The 12,916-nt window shown below is 41.0% G+C and overlaps 1 protein-coding gene across 3 annotated transcripts in view; it reads right to left on the reverse strand.

The window, feature by feature from the left end:
• The window catches only part of LOC117508769 (cyclin-dependent kinase-like 1), a 47,680-nt gene extending 44,714 nt beyond the window's left edge, over positions 1 to 2,966 (reverse strand). For all 3 annotated transcript variants that reach the window (XM_034168601.1, XM_034168600.1, XM_034168599.1), the window contains exons 1-2: positions 2,786 to 2,966; positions 100 to 288 (exon numbers count right to left, since the gene is read on the reverse strand). In XM_034168601.1, coding sequence (XP_034024492.1) covers positions 100 to 267 — 168 coding nt within the window. In that variant the 5' untranslated portion in view covers positions 268 to 288; positions 2,786 to 2,966. The remainder of the gene's footprint in view (positions 1 to 99; positions 289 to 2,785) is intronic.
• Positions 2,967 to 12,916: the final 9,950 nt, after the last annotated feature.

The raw sequence follows: 12,916 nt of genomic DNA on the forward strand, positions 1-12,916 counted from the left end.
CTGAAATAGTACACTGAGTTTGTGTAAAATGTGACCACACTGTCCACATGTTGTATGGACTGGGAATAAATCTGATGCCACTGGGTATTACTCTCTTACCTTCAGCATACGTATTTCTCTTAATGCGATCTTCTTAATAACTGGATCATCTTCAGATTCCACAAACTTTTTGATGGCAACTATCTGGCCAGTATCTCTGTTCCGGCATTTGAACACCACACCATAGGAACCCTCACCAATTTTGACCAGCTTCTCATATTTTTCCATTGGGTAGTAATGGACAGATGCCTGTTAAAAAAAGAAAAAAAAATCAATGGTTTTACAAATACCACAGAATATTTTTTTATTAATACAAAAACTTCCAAAACAGCTACACACGCTTATTATGTCAAACTCATTTTATCCTCTGATACTTTGGATCACCAGGTGGAAAGTCTAAATGGGCTAGCTGAGAGCAAATAGATAAATCTGACTTGAGACAGACAACATAAGAACATAAGGCTCCTATCTCACTGGGCTGAGACAGCCTGTGAACGGCAACTGAGAGAGAAATTGCTTGATTTTGCGCGATGCTCGCTGGATGGTGCTCCTCCCTTGCTTCACTCACAGGATGTCGCTAGTGTCGTGCCTGGGTTTTGAATTTTTCAGTTGACAAAGCGACAAGGCTCTTCCCAGTTTGCTCCCAGAGCCATCGCTGCTGACACGTGACCCTCTGAATGTACTTGCTGCGTCTCCACGTGCAGTGGGAGTTTTTTGATGTGCTCCTTGTGAGGAATGTACAATCAGAGGAAATATGAGGACATGCTTTCCTTAACACACTGCTCAGTTCCAGCTCCAGCAGTGAGCATAAGTGTCTATAAACTGGGAAAATCTTTCTCTCAAATGCTGTGCCATGGAAATGTGACATCATATGTCCATCAGAGCCAAAATGCAGGAGGATGTATCTGTGCCAAATCAACATGCAGATCCACCTTGGATCTGTTCTGAAGACTGAGTGTAAAAACAAGGGACCAGCCAAAGGGACTTACAGTGTTATTACCAAATAAACCAAATCAAAGGACACACACTCCAGAAGCACTGCTGGACACAGTGGTATCACGGAGAAAAGGCTGGGCATGGAACTCGGCGCCAACGTGACCCTTAATTGGAGTAAGCAGGTATAGAAAATGGATGGATTATATCCTGGATGTGGAAGATATGACACTAGATACAGCAGAGACATCATTCAGCAAATCAGTGAGTGCACTGCAGACTTTATTATTTATGTTTTATATTTAATTTATTTTATCTTGCAATTATTGGGAACGGGGGGGGGGGGGATTTCCACAGTGTATTCAAGTGGATAATAGCAGGATAATAATAACTGAATACTGTGCGCAAATTTGTCATTCGTCTTCAGCTGCGAGTGTCCACTTAAGTGAGGTAAGATGCCAATTGAAGACACTGTCACTCATTCACGTGTTTGGTCACTAAGTCGCATCTCCAACTGCTCTCCAACACTCACACCCAGTGAGATAGGATCCTAACATCTCTGAAACTGAAGACCCAGAATACCACCACCCATCCACACACACACCTTTACTAAATATCAATGAAAATGTCTTGTCTTTCAAAGCTAAGAGAAATTTCTTCAGATGTTTCTAGCCAATCTCCACAAAACCTGGTGGAATATTTAAAAAAATTTAAAAATAAATGAACAAAATTAATGTATGAAACATTTAACATGATTATACTATGTAATTAGTTACTGACTGGAATTAAAATTTCTAATACAAAATACTTGTTTTGACTCCTGTTTGTTTGCTCTCTCTCTCTTTCCTGACCTCATCAGTAGAGCCGCAACTGGAAACACCTGTGGCGGCTCAACACCTGCAACTAATCAGCCTGGCATTATATCAGTCCTGGGCCCAGTTTCATAAAGCAGTCTAATCTTTTAGTCTATTAAATTCACTTAGTTGACTAAGGTTAGTCACAGTTTATTTTTATTTTTATTTTACGTGCGCGCGAGCCAATCGTCCATGGAGATTATTTTACTTATTAACTACACAGATGTATAATAAAACAAATGGTGACTGGTTTCTAAACACAATTATGACAATGGGGAAGAGCGAGCTGCAGCCCCGCAGCAAGCAGTGGAGTTTCTTTTTTTTTTAAATTGTTTACATGTGCACGCGTGAACGGGACAGGAGGTCCTCAAACTGGGTCCTGCAGACGTGGAAGGACCGCTGAAAGCCGCTGTCATCCAGACGGAGCTCCTGCAGCAAATACTCCCTGTATTGGGAGCTTTCCACAACAACTCGCTCCGTGTGATCAAGGTCCGTCATGTTAACTTGACTGACAACCGGAGCCCGCGAGCGGAATGGAAGCTCCTCCTATTTGATGACGCACCGGGGCAAATTTTCGCAGCAAAAGCAGAGCGACACACTGGGTGAAGGAGGCGCGTCCGTCGCCACCTGAACCCCGCGAATTTGTAGCGTCTGATCGCGCCCGGTGTGAACGCAGCATTCCCGCTAAAAGAGCAACAGGGGTGGCCACTGCCACTCAAAGCCACCCCTTAATGACGTCTGTGAAATTTGCCATTTCCAAAATGCACATCGAGACGTCACACTATTCCACGCAACGATATCAAACTCACCTCGGGGTGTTCTTCCTGATCACTCTGGGGTTAATTTATCACCTTTAACGGCATTCGCTCAGCATCTTTGATAACTTCATGTTTTATGACTGTAGTTTTTGTGCTAATCCCAGCTTTTAATAGGAGCCCATTTTTTCTGGTTTTACTTACGCTTTCTGCCTCTGCTGTCTCGTCGGACTGACTTCTCGCTTCTTTGCATTCATTCGTCGTAGCTCTTCATTATATACTCACGCTCATATTACGCTGTTGTGCGCTTAACAACTGCTAATTTTACCCGTTAAAACTACACGAAAAAGCAACAGGCTGCCTGCGATAATACGGTTACGACACGGCAGCGATTCACAAAATAAATACGTAATTTAAAACGACTGTACACGGAGCGCCGTAACCATGGAGACGACGGTGACGGCCAACACAGGTAAAAGTTCACTTCAGTACAAAACACTACGCTTAAAGAAAAGATTGATGTTGTTGTCATTCCAGCTCTTTTTTTTTTTTTTTGTCGAATAGTTTTAAGTAAGTGGTTCTGTTCAGCTAATTTGGTTGTTAAACTGTGGTACTAGTTGCTGTTGCACTAGATGTTGTTTACAGATAATTAAAGCTAATTAAATTACTCTAACACCTACAAAAATATTGAGCTCATTTCTCCCATATTTACTTAAATTATGGGAAACTGAGAGCACTCAGGGAGCACATTCTTCTGCCAAAGTCACCCAGCCAGTTGGGGGCGCTGTTTCACCACAGTACATGGAGACATAAATTTATTGACTGTGGAGCTTTATTTCAATCTATATTATAATAGCCAAGTGGCCTCTGTGTATAGGGGTGAGTTTGGCTTGAATCACACAAAAACCAGGGATTGCTGCCATTTGCCATTTGATATGCTTCTATATTTTGGGTCAAGGATGAACGCTGCAAAAATGGATAGTTGATGACAAATGTTTTTGAAGAAATTAGCAATTCTAGCTAACAAATAAACAATTGACATTGTACTGTAATGCACCATTGGAAGTTCAGGGTTTTGAGGTTTTAAGTCTTGTTATTGTGGTGTGTTGTTAGTATTGTGTTGTTAGTGTTATTGATTTATTGTGTTTTTGTAGCTCAATTGGTTTAGTCACTTTTGTTAAGACTCATGTTGTTACCATAAGTGAAATGTGTAGTGTTTTTAATGTCTTCTGCCACCATCTTTCTTTGTCAAATTAAAAGTACCTGCTTACAGTAGCTGTGCATGCCTGCAGCTTCAATCACAGAGAAACTGTATAGCCGACATTTGCCGTTTGGTATTCTTATGTATTTTGGGTCAAGTATGTATGCTATGAAAACGGAACAATGGATCTCGACTCATATGCCATTCCAGCAGGGAGCGCTAAGTCCTCTTTATATTAAAAGTGTGAGTGTGGTGAGTTTTTTTTTTTTTTAGTAAGTTCAGTGCAAGTACGTAATATACTTGTAAATACGTTAAAAAAATACATGGATGACACAAGAAAGTGAAAACATTTATTTCCATTGTGGTCTGTTTAAAAGTAAAAATAAAATAATAATAATAGTGTGTACAATGATAACAAGAACCTAAACAATATATAAATACATTAAAACAGTAAATTAACATTTAAAAAATTACATAATTAACAGGAAATAAAAAGGTTGAGTTCTCTTCTAAAAATTGTTGAGATCTAAGATTCTAAAAACATTCACACGTCATTCCAACTCATCAGTTTAATTTTCATAAGCTTAATTTATTACCACCCTTGAAAAATGCCTCCTACCTATTTGCCTGTGTACGCCTGATCCCGTCAGATCTCAGAAGCTAAGCAGTGCGGCATCTGCTTAGTACTTGGATGGGAGACCTCTTCGGAACACCAGCGGCTGTGTGTGTGTTTCTGCGGGTGAAACTGGAGTTGCCCTTCCTGACACAAACTTGCGCCAAATACCAATGCGGATCTGGCTGTATCCACTGTGCCGACCCCCGAACAAACAGGAGCAGCCGAAGTGACAACACACCCAATCTAGAGCCCATGGATCCCCACGGGGAACATGCTAGTATAAAGTAATTTATAAAAAAAAGTTGCAGCCAGAGAGATTAATAAATGAGAGCTGGAGTCCGCAGTCACACTGAGCCCTGTCCCGGCAAGGAGGCGTGGTTGTCATTTTAATTCCAGGCATCTCAGAAGGCAGCGGGCATAGACGCTCAATTAGTCTTGTCAAGAAACAGGTGGAATATGCTGGAAAGCTGTGCATGTTGGCAAAGCCACAAACGGAGGAAGAACAACATTTCCTTCCATAAGTAAGTGGTGTTGGTTATTCTTGTCACTTTGTCCGTGGCATTTGCTCGATAAACAGGTGTATGTTGCCTTCCTGTGTCTGTGTCCTCCGAGGACACAGACCATTAACTCTTCACTTATGTCTAGTTGATATTTAACCCCTGTTAGGTCGATGTCTAGTTAAAATACTTGTTGTTAGTGATTAAAATTGTTTGACAAGACCAATTTTTTATTATTTTTTTTAATTTGCACCATAAATAACCGAGCCGCTGCTCGGAGATTAGAATGACTGTGCTGCTCAGTCACAGCCTCACACAGAGATGGGCACCCACATCACTGACTTCATGAATGAAACTCAGTCAATAAAGGATAATTGTGTAATGTATGTATAAAAGTATTGTAATGGTTTTAGGACCATTACTTACCTTACATAACGAAAATTAATTTTACTGGCTCGATATCCATGTCGGAATGAGATTTTAACACGTGTTTTGTGAGCAGTTTTCTGAGTGTGTTCAGCCGCGAATCCGCATTGAAAATGCATTAACATCCGGGCACTTCGTCAATATTTTGCCCAGTTAAGAGGTGTCATGTCGCTGTCCATGACGGGACATTCATGTTTAGTAAGCAGCATTGAGGACTCTCATTTATTAACCTCTTTGGTTGCAGCATAGATTTATTTCAGCTGGGAAACTGTCAACAGTTTACACCAAAATGAATGCCTCTTCAAATAGAATGGAAGATTCCAGATGATTCCCCAAACTGATTTACACACACATCTTCAACCGCTTAGTCCAATTAAGGGTTGTGGGGCGATGGAGCTTATCCCAGCAGTCATAGAGCACGAGGCGGGGTACACCCAGGACAGGACGCCAGTCTGTCACAGGGCCACATATAAACAAACAAACACAGACACACCCACACGCACACCTACGGACAATTTAAAGATTCTAATCCACCTAACCCGCATGTTTTTGGATGTAGGAGGAAACCGAAACACCCGGAGGAAACCCACGCAAACACAGGGAGAACATGCAAACTCCACACAGAAAGGCCACAGGCAGGAATTGAACCCATGACCTTCTCACCGTGAGGCAACAGTGCTAACCACTAAGCCACAGTGCTGCTCCAAACTGATGAATGACTGAATGACTGTACAACTTGTGCATTCTTGCACTTATCAGCATAATTAAGCAAAGTCTTCCAGAGCTAAAGTTTGGATCTCCATAAGTCTGATTCCTACCTAGGAGCCATCACAAATCGATTATGGCACCCTGAGCAAATGTGTAGTCAATTATGAGATGTTTGGGATTGCTCTTCTGTTCTTTTGTATTTTCTTTGTTACCTGGTATTGTTTTGTGTATTGCTCCGTATTTTAGTTGATCTTCCGTCCTCTTCTTTGTTGCTTAGTGTCTTTTCTTCTTCAGGTGCACCACTATATATTTAGACTGCCTCTTCCTCTTTGGTATGTCTTTGTGGGAAGAGGTAGCTTGTCTGTGTCATTGTGTGTTTTTATGTTCATCCTTTATTTATATTATTGTTAACATCGCATGCATCGTATTATGGTGCTGGATGGGTGCGCATTCTTTTGATGTGTTGGGTCAGGTGCACACAAGGTGTATCCTAACCTGTGTGTGTTGTCTAGAGTTGGGCCGGGATGAACCTGAACTAAAAAGAGCCTGTATTATTTTTTACGTGTTACCAGAGAGAGCCAGACCATGAAACAAAGAGCCTCCTCTTCCAAATTATCCTCGCTGTGTCCTGTATGTCCATCCACATCACACCAGTAGTACCAATCACAATGCAGAGACCACCGGTCACACAAGAAAGTGCTGATTCTGCAGGTAGGTCCAGAAATACAGCCAAAGGTTCACTAATTAACCTCAAATTATTCTGACAGCCATTTAGAAGCTTTTATGAGGGTACATCAGAAAGTTCTCAGTCTCACACAGAAAACATCACTGAAGAAAGGTTGTTCCCGCAGTATTTTTCAGTATAGTCTGTTGTTCCCACAGTATTTGTCAGTATACGAGGGCTGTCAATAAAGTAACGGTCTTTTTTATTTTTTTCAAAAACTATATGGATTTCATTCATATGTTTTTACGTCAGACATGCTTGAACCCTCGTGCGCATGCGTGAGTTTTTCCACGCCTGTCGGTGACGTCATTCGCCTGTGAGCACTCCTTGTGGGAGGAGTCGTCCAGCCCCTCGTCGGAATTCCTTTGTCTGAGAAGTTGCTGAGAGAGTTTGATCAAAATTTTTTCTAAACCTGTGAGACACATCGAAGTGGACACGGTTTGAAAAATTAAGCTGGTTTTCAGTGAAAATTTTAACGGCTGATGAGAGATTTTGAGGTGATTCTGTCGCTTTAAGGACTTCCCACGGTGCGAGACGTCGCTCAGCGCTCTCAGCCGCCGTCGTCAGCCTGTTCAAGCTGAAAACCTCCACATTTCAGGCTCTATTGATCCAGGACGTCGTGAGAGAACAGAGAAGTTTCAGAAGAAGTCGGTTTCAGCATTTTATCCGGATATTCCACTGTTAAAGGAGATTTTTTTAATGAAAGACGTGCGGACGGATCCGCGCGTCGGGACGCAGCCGACGCGGTGCGGCGGCACAGGAAAAACACCTCCGTGTTGATAACCATTTGTAAAATCCAGGCGGCTTTTGATGGCTTTCAGTGGAGTGAGTATATGAGAAATTGTTTAACAGCAGGACATGTTCCAACTTGTCCTTAAGGCTTCGAACAGAGGTGTTTTTCCTGTGGCGGAGCGTCGCGGCGGCTGCGTCCCGACGCGCGGACCCGTCCGCACGTCTTTCATTAAAAAAATCTCCTTTAACAGTGGAATATCCGGATAAAATGCTGAAACCGACTTCTTCTGAAACTTCTCTGTTCTCTCACGACGTCCTGGATCAATAGAGCCTGAAATGTGGAGGTTTTCAGCTTGAACAGGCTGACGACGGCGGCTGAGAGCGCTGAGCGACGTCTCGCACTGTGGGAAGTCCTTAAAGCGACAGAATCACCTCAAAATCTCTCATCAGCTGTTAAAATTTTCACTGAAAACGCGCTTAATTTTTCGAACCGTGTCCACTTCGATGTGTCTCACAGGTTTAGAAAAAATTTTGATCAAACAAAGCGCCAGTCTCTCAGCAACTTCTCAGACAAAGGAATTCCGACGGGCTGGACGACTCCTCCCACAAGGAGTGCTCACAGGCGAATGACGTCACCGACAGGCGTGGAAAAACTCACGCATGCGCACGAGGGTTCAAGCATGTCTGACGTAAAAACATATGAATGAAATCCATATAGTTTTTGAAAAAAATAAAAAGGACCGTTACTTTATTGACAGCCCTCGTAGTCTCCCTAAACGTCAATGCACTTGGTCCACTGATGTTCACGCTTCACTGTCCCTTCGTGGAAGAAGCTCACATCTGGATTCTCCAGATACTTTTGTTTCTGGGTAATGCTGCGTTTACACATAACAATGACAAGTCATGAATGCCACGAAGTATACATTCTTGGCCGCTGATCACAAATGTGATGATTTGAGGCAAAGACGTCAGGTGTCCTCAGGAACTGCTGGAACCTATTACCACGTGTTATGATTAATGGCACATGTCACTGGAGAATGATCAGGAACCATTACACACGGTCAAGAATAATGTTCCACGCTATTGCTCGTAACAGCGCATCATTACGTTCTGTCACGTTGTGAATGAGGCGATTTGTCTCCTCATAGACACACACACCCATATTCATCCATCAGCTGCTGAACAATTCAGATCGCTCCAGTTTGCACCTCAAAATCCACAGCAGAAGAACTTTGTGACTGCATGCTGAGTTCGGCTCTGTGCTAAGGAGTGGCGCAGAGAGGAGGAGGAGACGGAGAGAGCCAGATGTGTGGTTCCATTTGGCTGTCATCTCGCTCATTTTCCCAAACATCAGGCGCAGCAGCAGCAGGTGGAACATTTGCAGGAGTGCGCTGATGAGCATTGGAATGAGACTTTAGCTGACTTGGCGTCACTGTCCTTCTTCAGCATACTGCAGCAATGAAACTGAATGCGGTGCAGCAGGGTTTAATTGTGCGCACGTCAGAGAAGAAGGCTGTCACGCTCTACTGAGGATCATCACTAGGGTTGGGTATCGAGAGCCGGTTCTCTTCGGGTATCCTTAAGAAATGATTCGATCCACCGACATCAATAGCCTTTTTGTTTAATGATTCCCTTATCGATCCATCAGAGTGGCCGTTGTTTTTGGGGGTGTTTGTCAGGAAAATGATCATGTCTCTATGTTACCGTTTCTGCAGTGCGGCTCTTCTTTGAAGCTTGAAGCAAGGAAGCATTGATCCGACCCGCTGCTTCGCTGGTTCTTTGTTTTATTTCGCTTTGTCTTCATTTTTACCCACTAAAACCCCAAAGAACATATGTCTGTGAGTAATATTTACACTTTTTATGTTAAATCGACCTGTTATGGTCTTCTGAAACAGTTGATAGATGTATTTTATAACTTAAAAATGGGGCCGATGCTAACGCGTTAGCATGTCTATGGCATTTTCAATGTTAAAATTAGCATTAAGCTGTTCGCATCTCAGCACGTTTTTGTGCATTTGTTTTCTGTATAGTAAGTAATGGCTCAGGGTTTGTTGTTGTAAAAGAGTCAAATGTATTACCAATTCTAATTTTTTTTATTTATTTTGTTTATATAATAATAATAATAATAGCAACAACAACAATAATAGTAATAATAACTAATACTACTACAATACAATTTTATAGAAAGAGACAAAAAAAACCTGATTAAAAACACAACAGAAAATATAAAACCAACTAACAATGAACATAAATAAATATAGAAATAAATAACTGTTTCCTGTTTCCTAAACACCTAGTGACTCTTACACCTCAACTTCATCCCTGTCTTAAGTTTAATGGCAATTTGTTTCTGTCAAACCATATTTTCAGTTTGTTAATTTCTAAAGTGATTTCCTCCAGAAATATCTGCATCCTAGTAAGAGCAGAATACTACTGGAATAAATTTGAATAAGGAAAGTTGGGTTTTTTTCTCACTAAATGGATGCTGCACTCACTGCAGTTTATTGTCTGGAATAGTCCCAGATTGCATTTCAGAGCTTCTAGAATTCAAACATTTTCATGCGGGTGGTGTTGAGGGGGTAATTTTGGGTTACACCTATTTTTTGTTTTTCCACACTTTCATCCCTGAATATGTCAATCATGAGTCACTTTTGTGTGGATTAAAGTCACTAACTGAGACTCCTATCTTGTTGCGAGAAAGAAATGAGAATCATCCTCCGTTCTGTTCACACAGCTCCAAAAGCTGTGCAGCTCTCTGCTGAGTCAAGTTAGAATGATAGAGTCCAGCCGGATTTAATAAATCCAAAGCAAAATGCCGTTTAAATCAATTGACACCTCTTTCCAAACATTATAATACAAACAAACTGCAATCGATCAAAATGTTTTTTTTTTCCTCCCAAAATGAGACGTCCTGCGCTGACGTGCAGCAGATGGCTGAGCTCAGTTCAGAGGTATGGCGGGACATTCATGCCAAAATGTCTGAAAGGAAATGCTTTTGACAAAAACTACAAATTTTATTTATTTTTATTTATGTCCAGAGATCAAGGATCCAGTGACCAATTTCATATTTATTTACTTTAAGACTCAATAAAATGTTGTTGACATAGAAAACCTGTAAAGCCTGCTTTTAGTAGACAAAAAATTCACAAGAGGTATCGATAAGGAATCGGATCGATAAGCAGAATCGATAATGGCATCGATATTGATAAAATCTTATCAATACCCATCCCTAATCATCACTAATCAAGGCGGATAAACACGCTCAGTTGCGACCTCCGTGACAGGAGGCGAAATGAGGGTGGTGTGTGACATTCATGGAAGATTTTTTGACAGCCAAAAACATGCTCCACGAAAATCACAAATATCACGCACCAACACGCACTATTAAGAAACCTATTCAGATGCATTAAGTCACGTTAAGAATGTCAGGAATGTGCCAAGAATGATGCAAATATGACATTCGTAACGTGTCCTGTCTATGTGTAAATGCAGCATAAGGCTGACAACTTGTTGAAGTACCCTCCATCAATCTCTGGAATCTTCTGTGCTTTTTAAGACATTTATCTTGGTGTATCTCAATCAGTGACGTGGTGAAGAAAAACAAATAAATTTATCATGTAACTGTCATTTTAAAATAACTTTATATGGAAATAAAGCAGACATTAATTATTTGTTAAAATGGAATATGTGCAGCTTAGGAAAGTTTGAAAGCTTTTAGCTTTGATTTATTATTATTATTTTTGCTATTATCCTCAATGTAGTATTACATTGTTGATACTTACCTCAAGATGTCGCCATTGCATTAGTTTTGACCAAAGAAAGCTTCTCTGCAGCCTGTGTGTTCTTGTTGTTTGGGAGTGCCAAAGTCTTCCAACTTTTTTTTTTTCTATCTCCTTCTTTCTTGCTGTCTTTATTGCTTGCTTCTTTATGTCCTTGCATTGCTCCTTAATCTTGTTTCTTCACCTTTCCTTTCCTTGTCAGTCCTTCCTTCTGTCTTTTCTCTTTTTCCGAAACTTCTTTTTATTTGTCACTTTATAAAGTCACACTCTCGGTTCTTCTTTATCAGTCCAAAGCAGCAGGAGCTTTTGAAGCCACACAGTTCTGCTGAGCAACAATCACACGTCATTCTTCAGGAAGTGGTCTGTGTAATAATCAGCAATTTTTTTCTTCTTTTAGAAAGTGTCACAAAATAATGACGACTGATGCTCGTGCTTTTTTCTGAAATGAAGAAAAATAGTAAAACCTGTGAGAGTGAGAGGTTCATATGTTATAGTTTGATGCAGTAATGACACCCTGACATTAGTGAGTGAATCTGAGACATTTGAGCTTCTTATATAGATGAAAACGCACTCTATAAATGTAGTCCATAATGAATTATCAAAATAGCTGTTTGTATATGGTGACATGGTTATTGACTTTTTTCTTATTCATTTATTTATGTATTAGTTAATATTACTGGTGGTTTAATAGTAACCCCAGTGTATCTGATTTTACTTTCACACACCCAGGATCTAACTTACTTTTCTTTTTTTTTCTTGCCACATGCAGTGTGTGTTTTAGCACTGAATAAAGGTGGTAACTGGCTCAAAAGGTTTGGGAACCCGTGTGCTAGATTTGTTTTATCCAGCTTCCATGTGTAACTAGTCTGTGTGGAGTTTGCATGTTGTTCCTGTGTTCACGTGAGTTCCCTCCGGATGCTACGACTTCCTCCCACTTCCGAAGACATGCATGTTAGGTGAACTGGAAACTTTAAATTGACCATGTGTGTGTGTGTGTGTGTGTGTGTGTGTGTGTGTGTGAGAGAGAGAGAGAGAGAGAGAGAGAGAGAGAGAGAGAGAGAGAGAGAGAGAGAGAGAGAGAGAGAGAGAGAGAGAGACTGTTTGTTTCTCTATATGTGACTCTGCGATAGGTTAGGTAAGTTAGATAGGTTGTCCTGTTCAGGGTGTACCTTGCCATTCACCGTATGATTGCTGGGATAGGCTCCAGCCCCCCATGACCCCTTGACTTGAGTAAGCAGGTATAGAAAATAAATGAATGTATGTGTAACTAGAGAACGCTCAGACCGTGCATTATTAAGCTGTGGCCCAACAGTCCTCTGCCTGTGTGATTTTCCACAGGATATCTAAAAAAGTTGAGAGCTGATTGGAGTCGCCTCAAATCTGAATCAACTCTTGAACCACAGCCTATCTTTCCACGAACTGTCATCTGTTCTTAACTTTTTGAGACATCCTATAACAGAGACAGACAGTAACAGAGGTAATTAGACCTGTTCTGTACTAATGGCACATCTTAAAGAAAAGGAGCCTTGTAGCTGTTAAATCATATATCTACCATGAAAATCACCAGAACAACCATACCATTACTAGATGACATGTTGCAGTGTTTCAGCTAATGACATGATGCTACAACCCACTGTTGGGTACACTTAAGA

The sequence above is a fragment of the Thalassophryne amazonica genome, chromosome 4, assembly GCF_902500255.1.
Source record: "Thalassophryne amazonica chromosome 4, fThaAma1.1, whole genome shotgun sequence".
Classification (NCBI taxonomy): Eukaryota; Metazoa; Chordata; class Actinopteri; order Batrachoidiformes; family Batrachoididae; genus Thalassophryne; species Thalassophryne amazonica.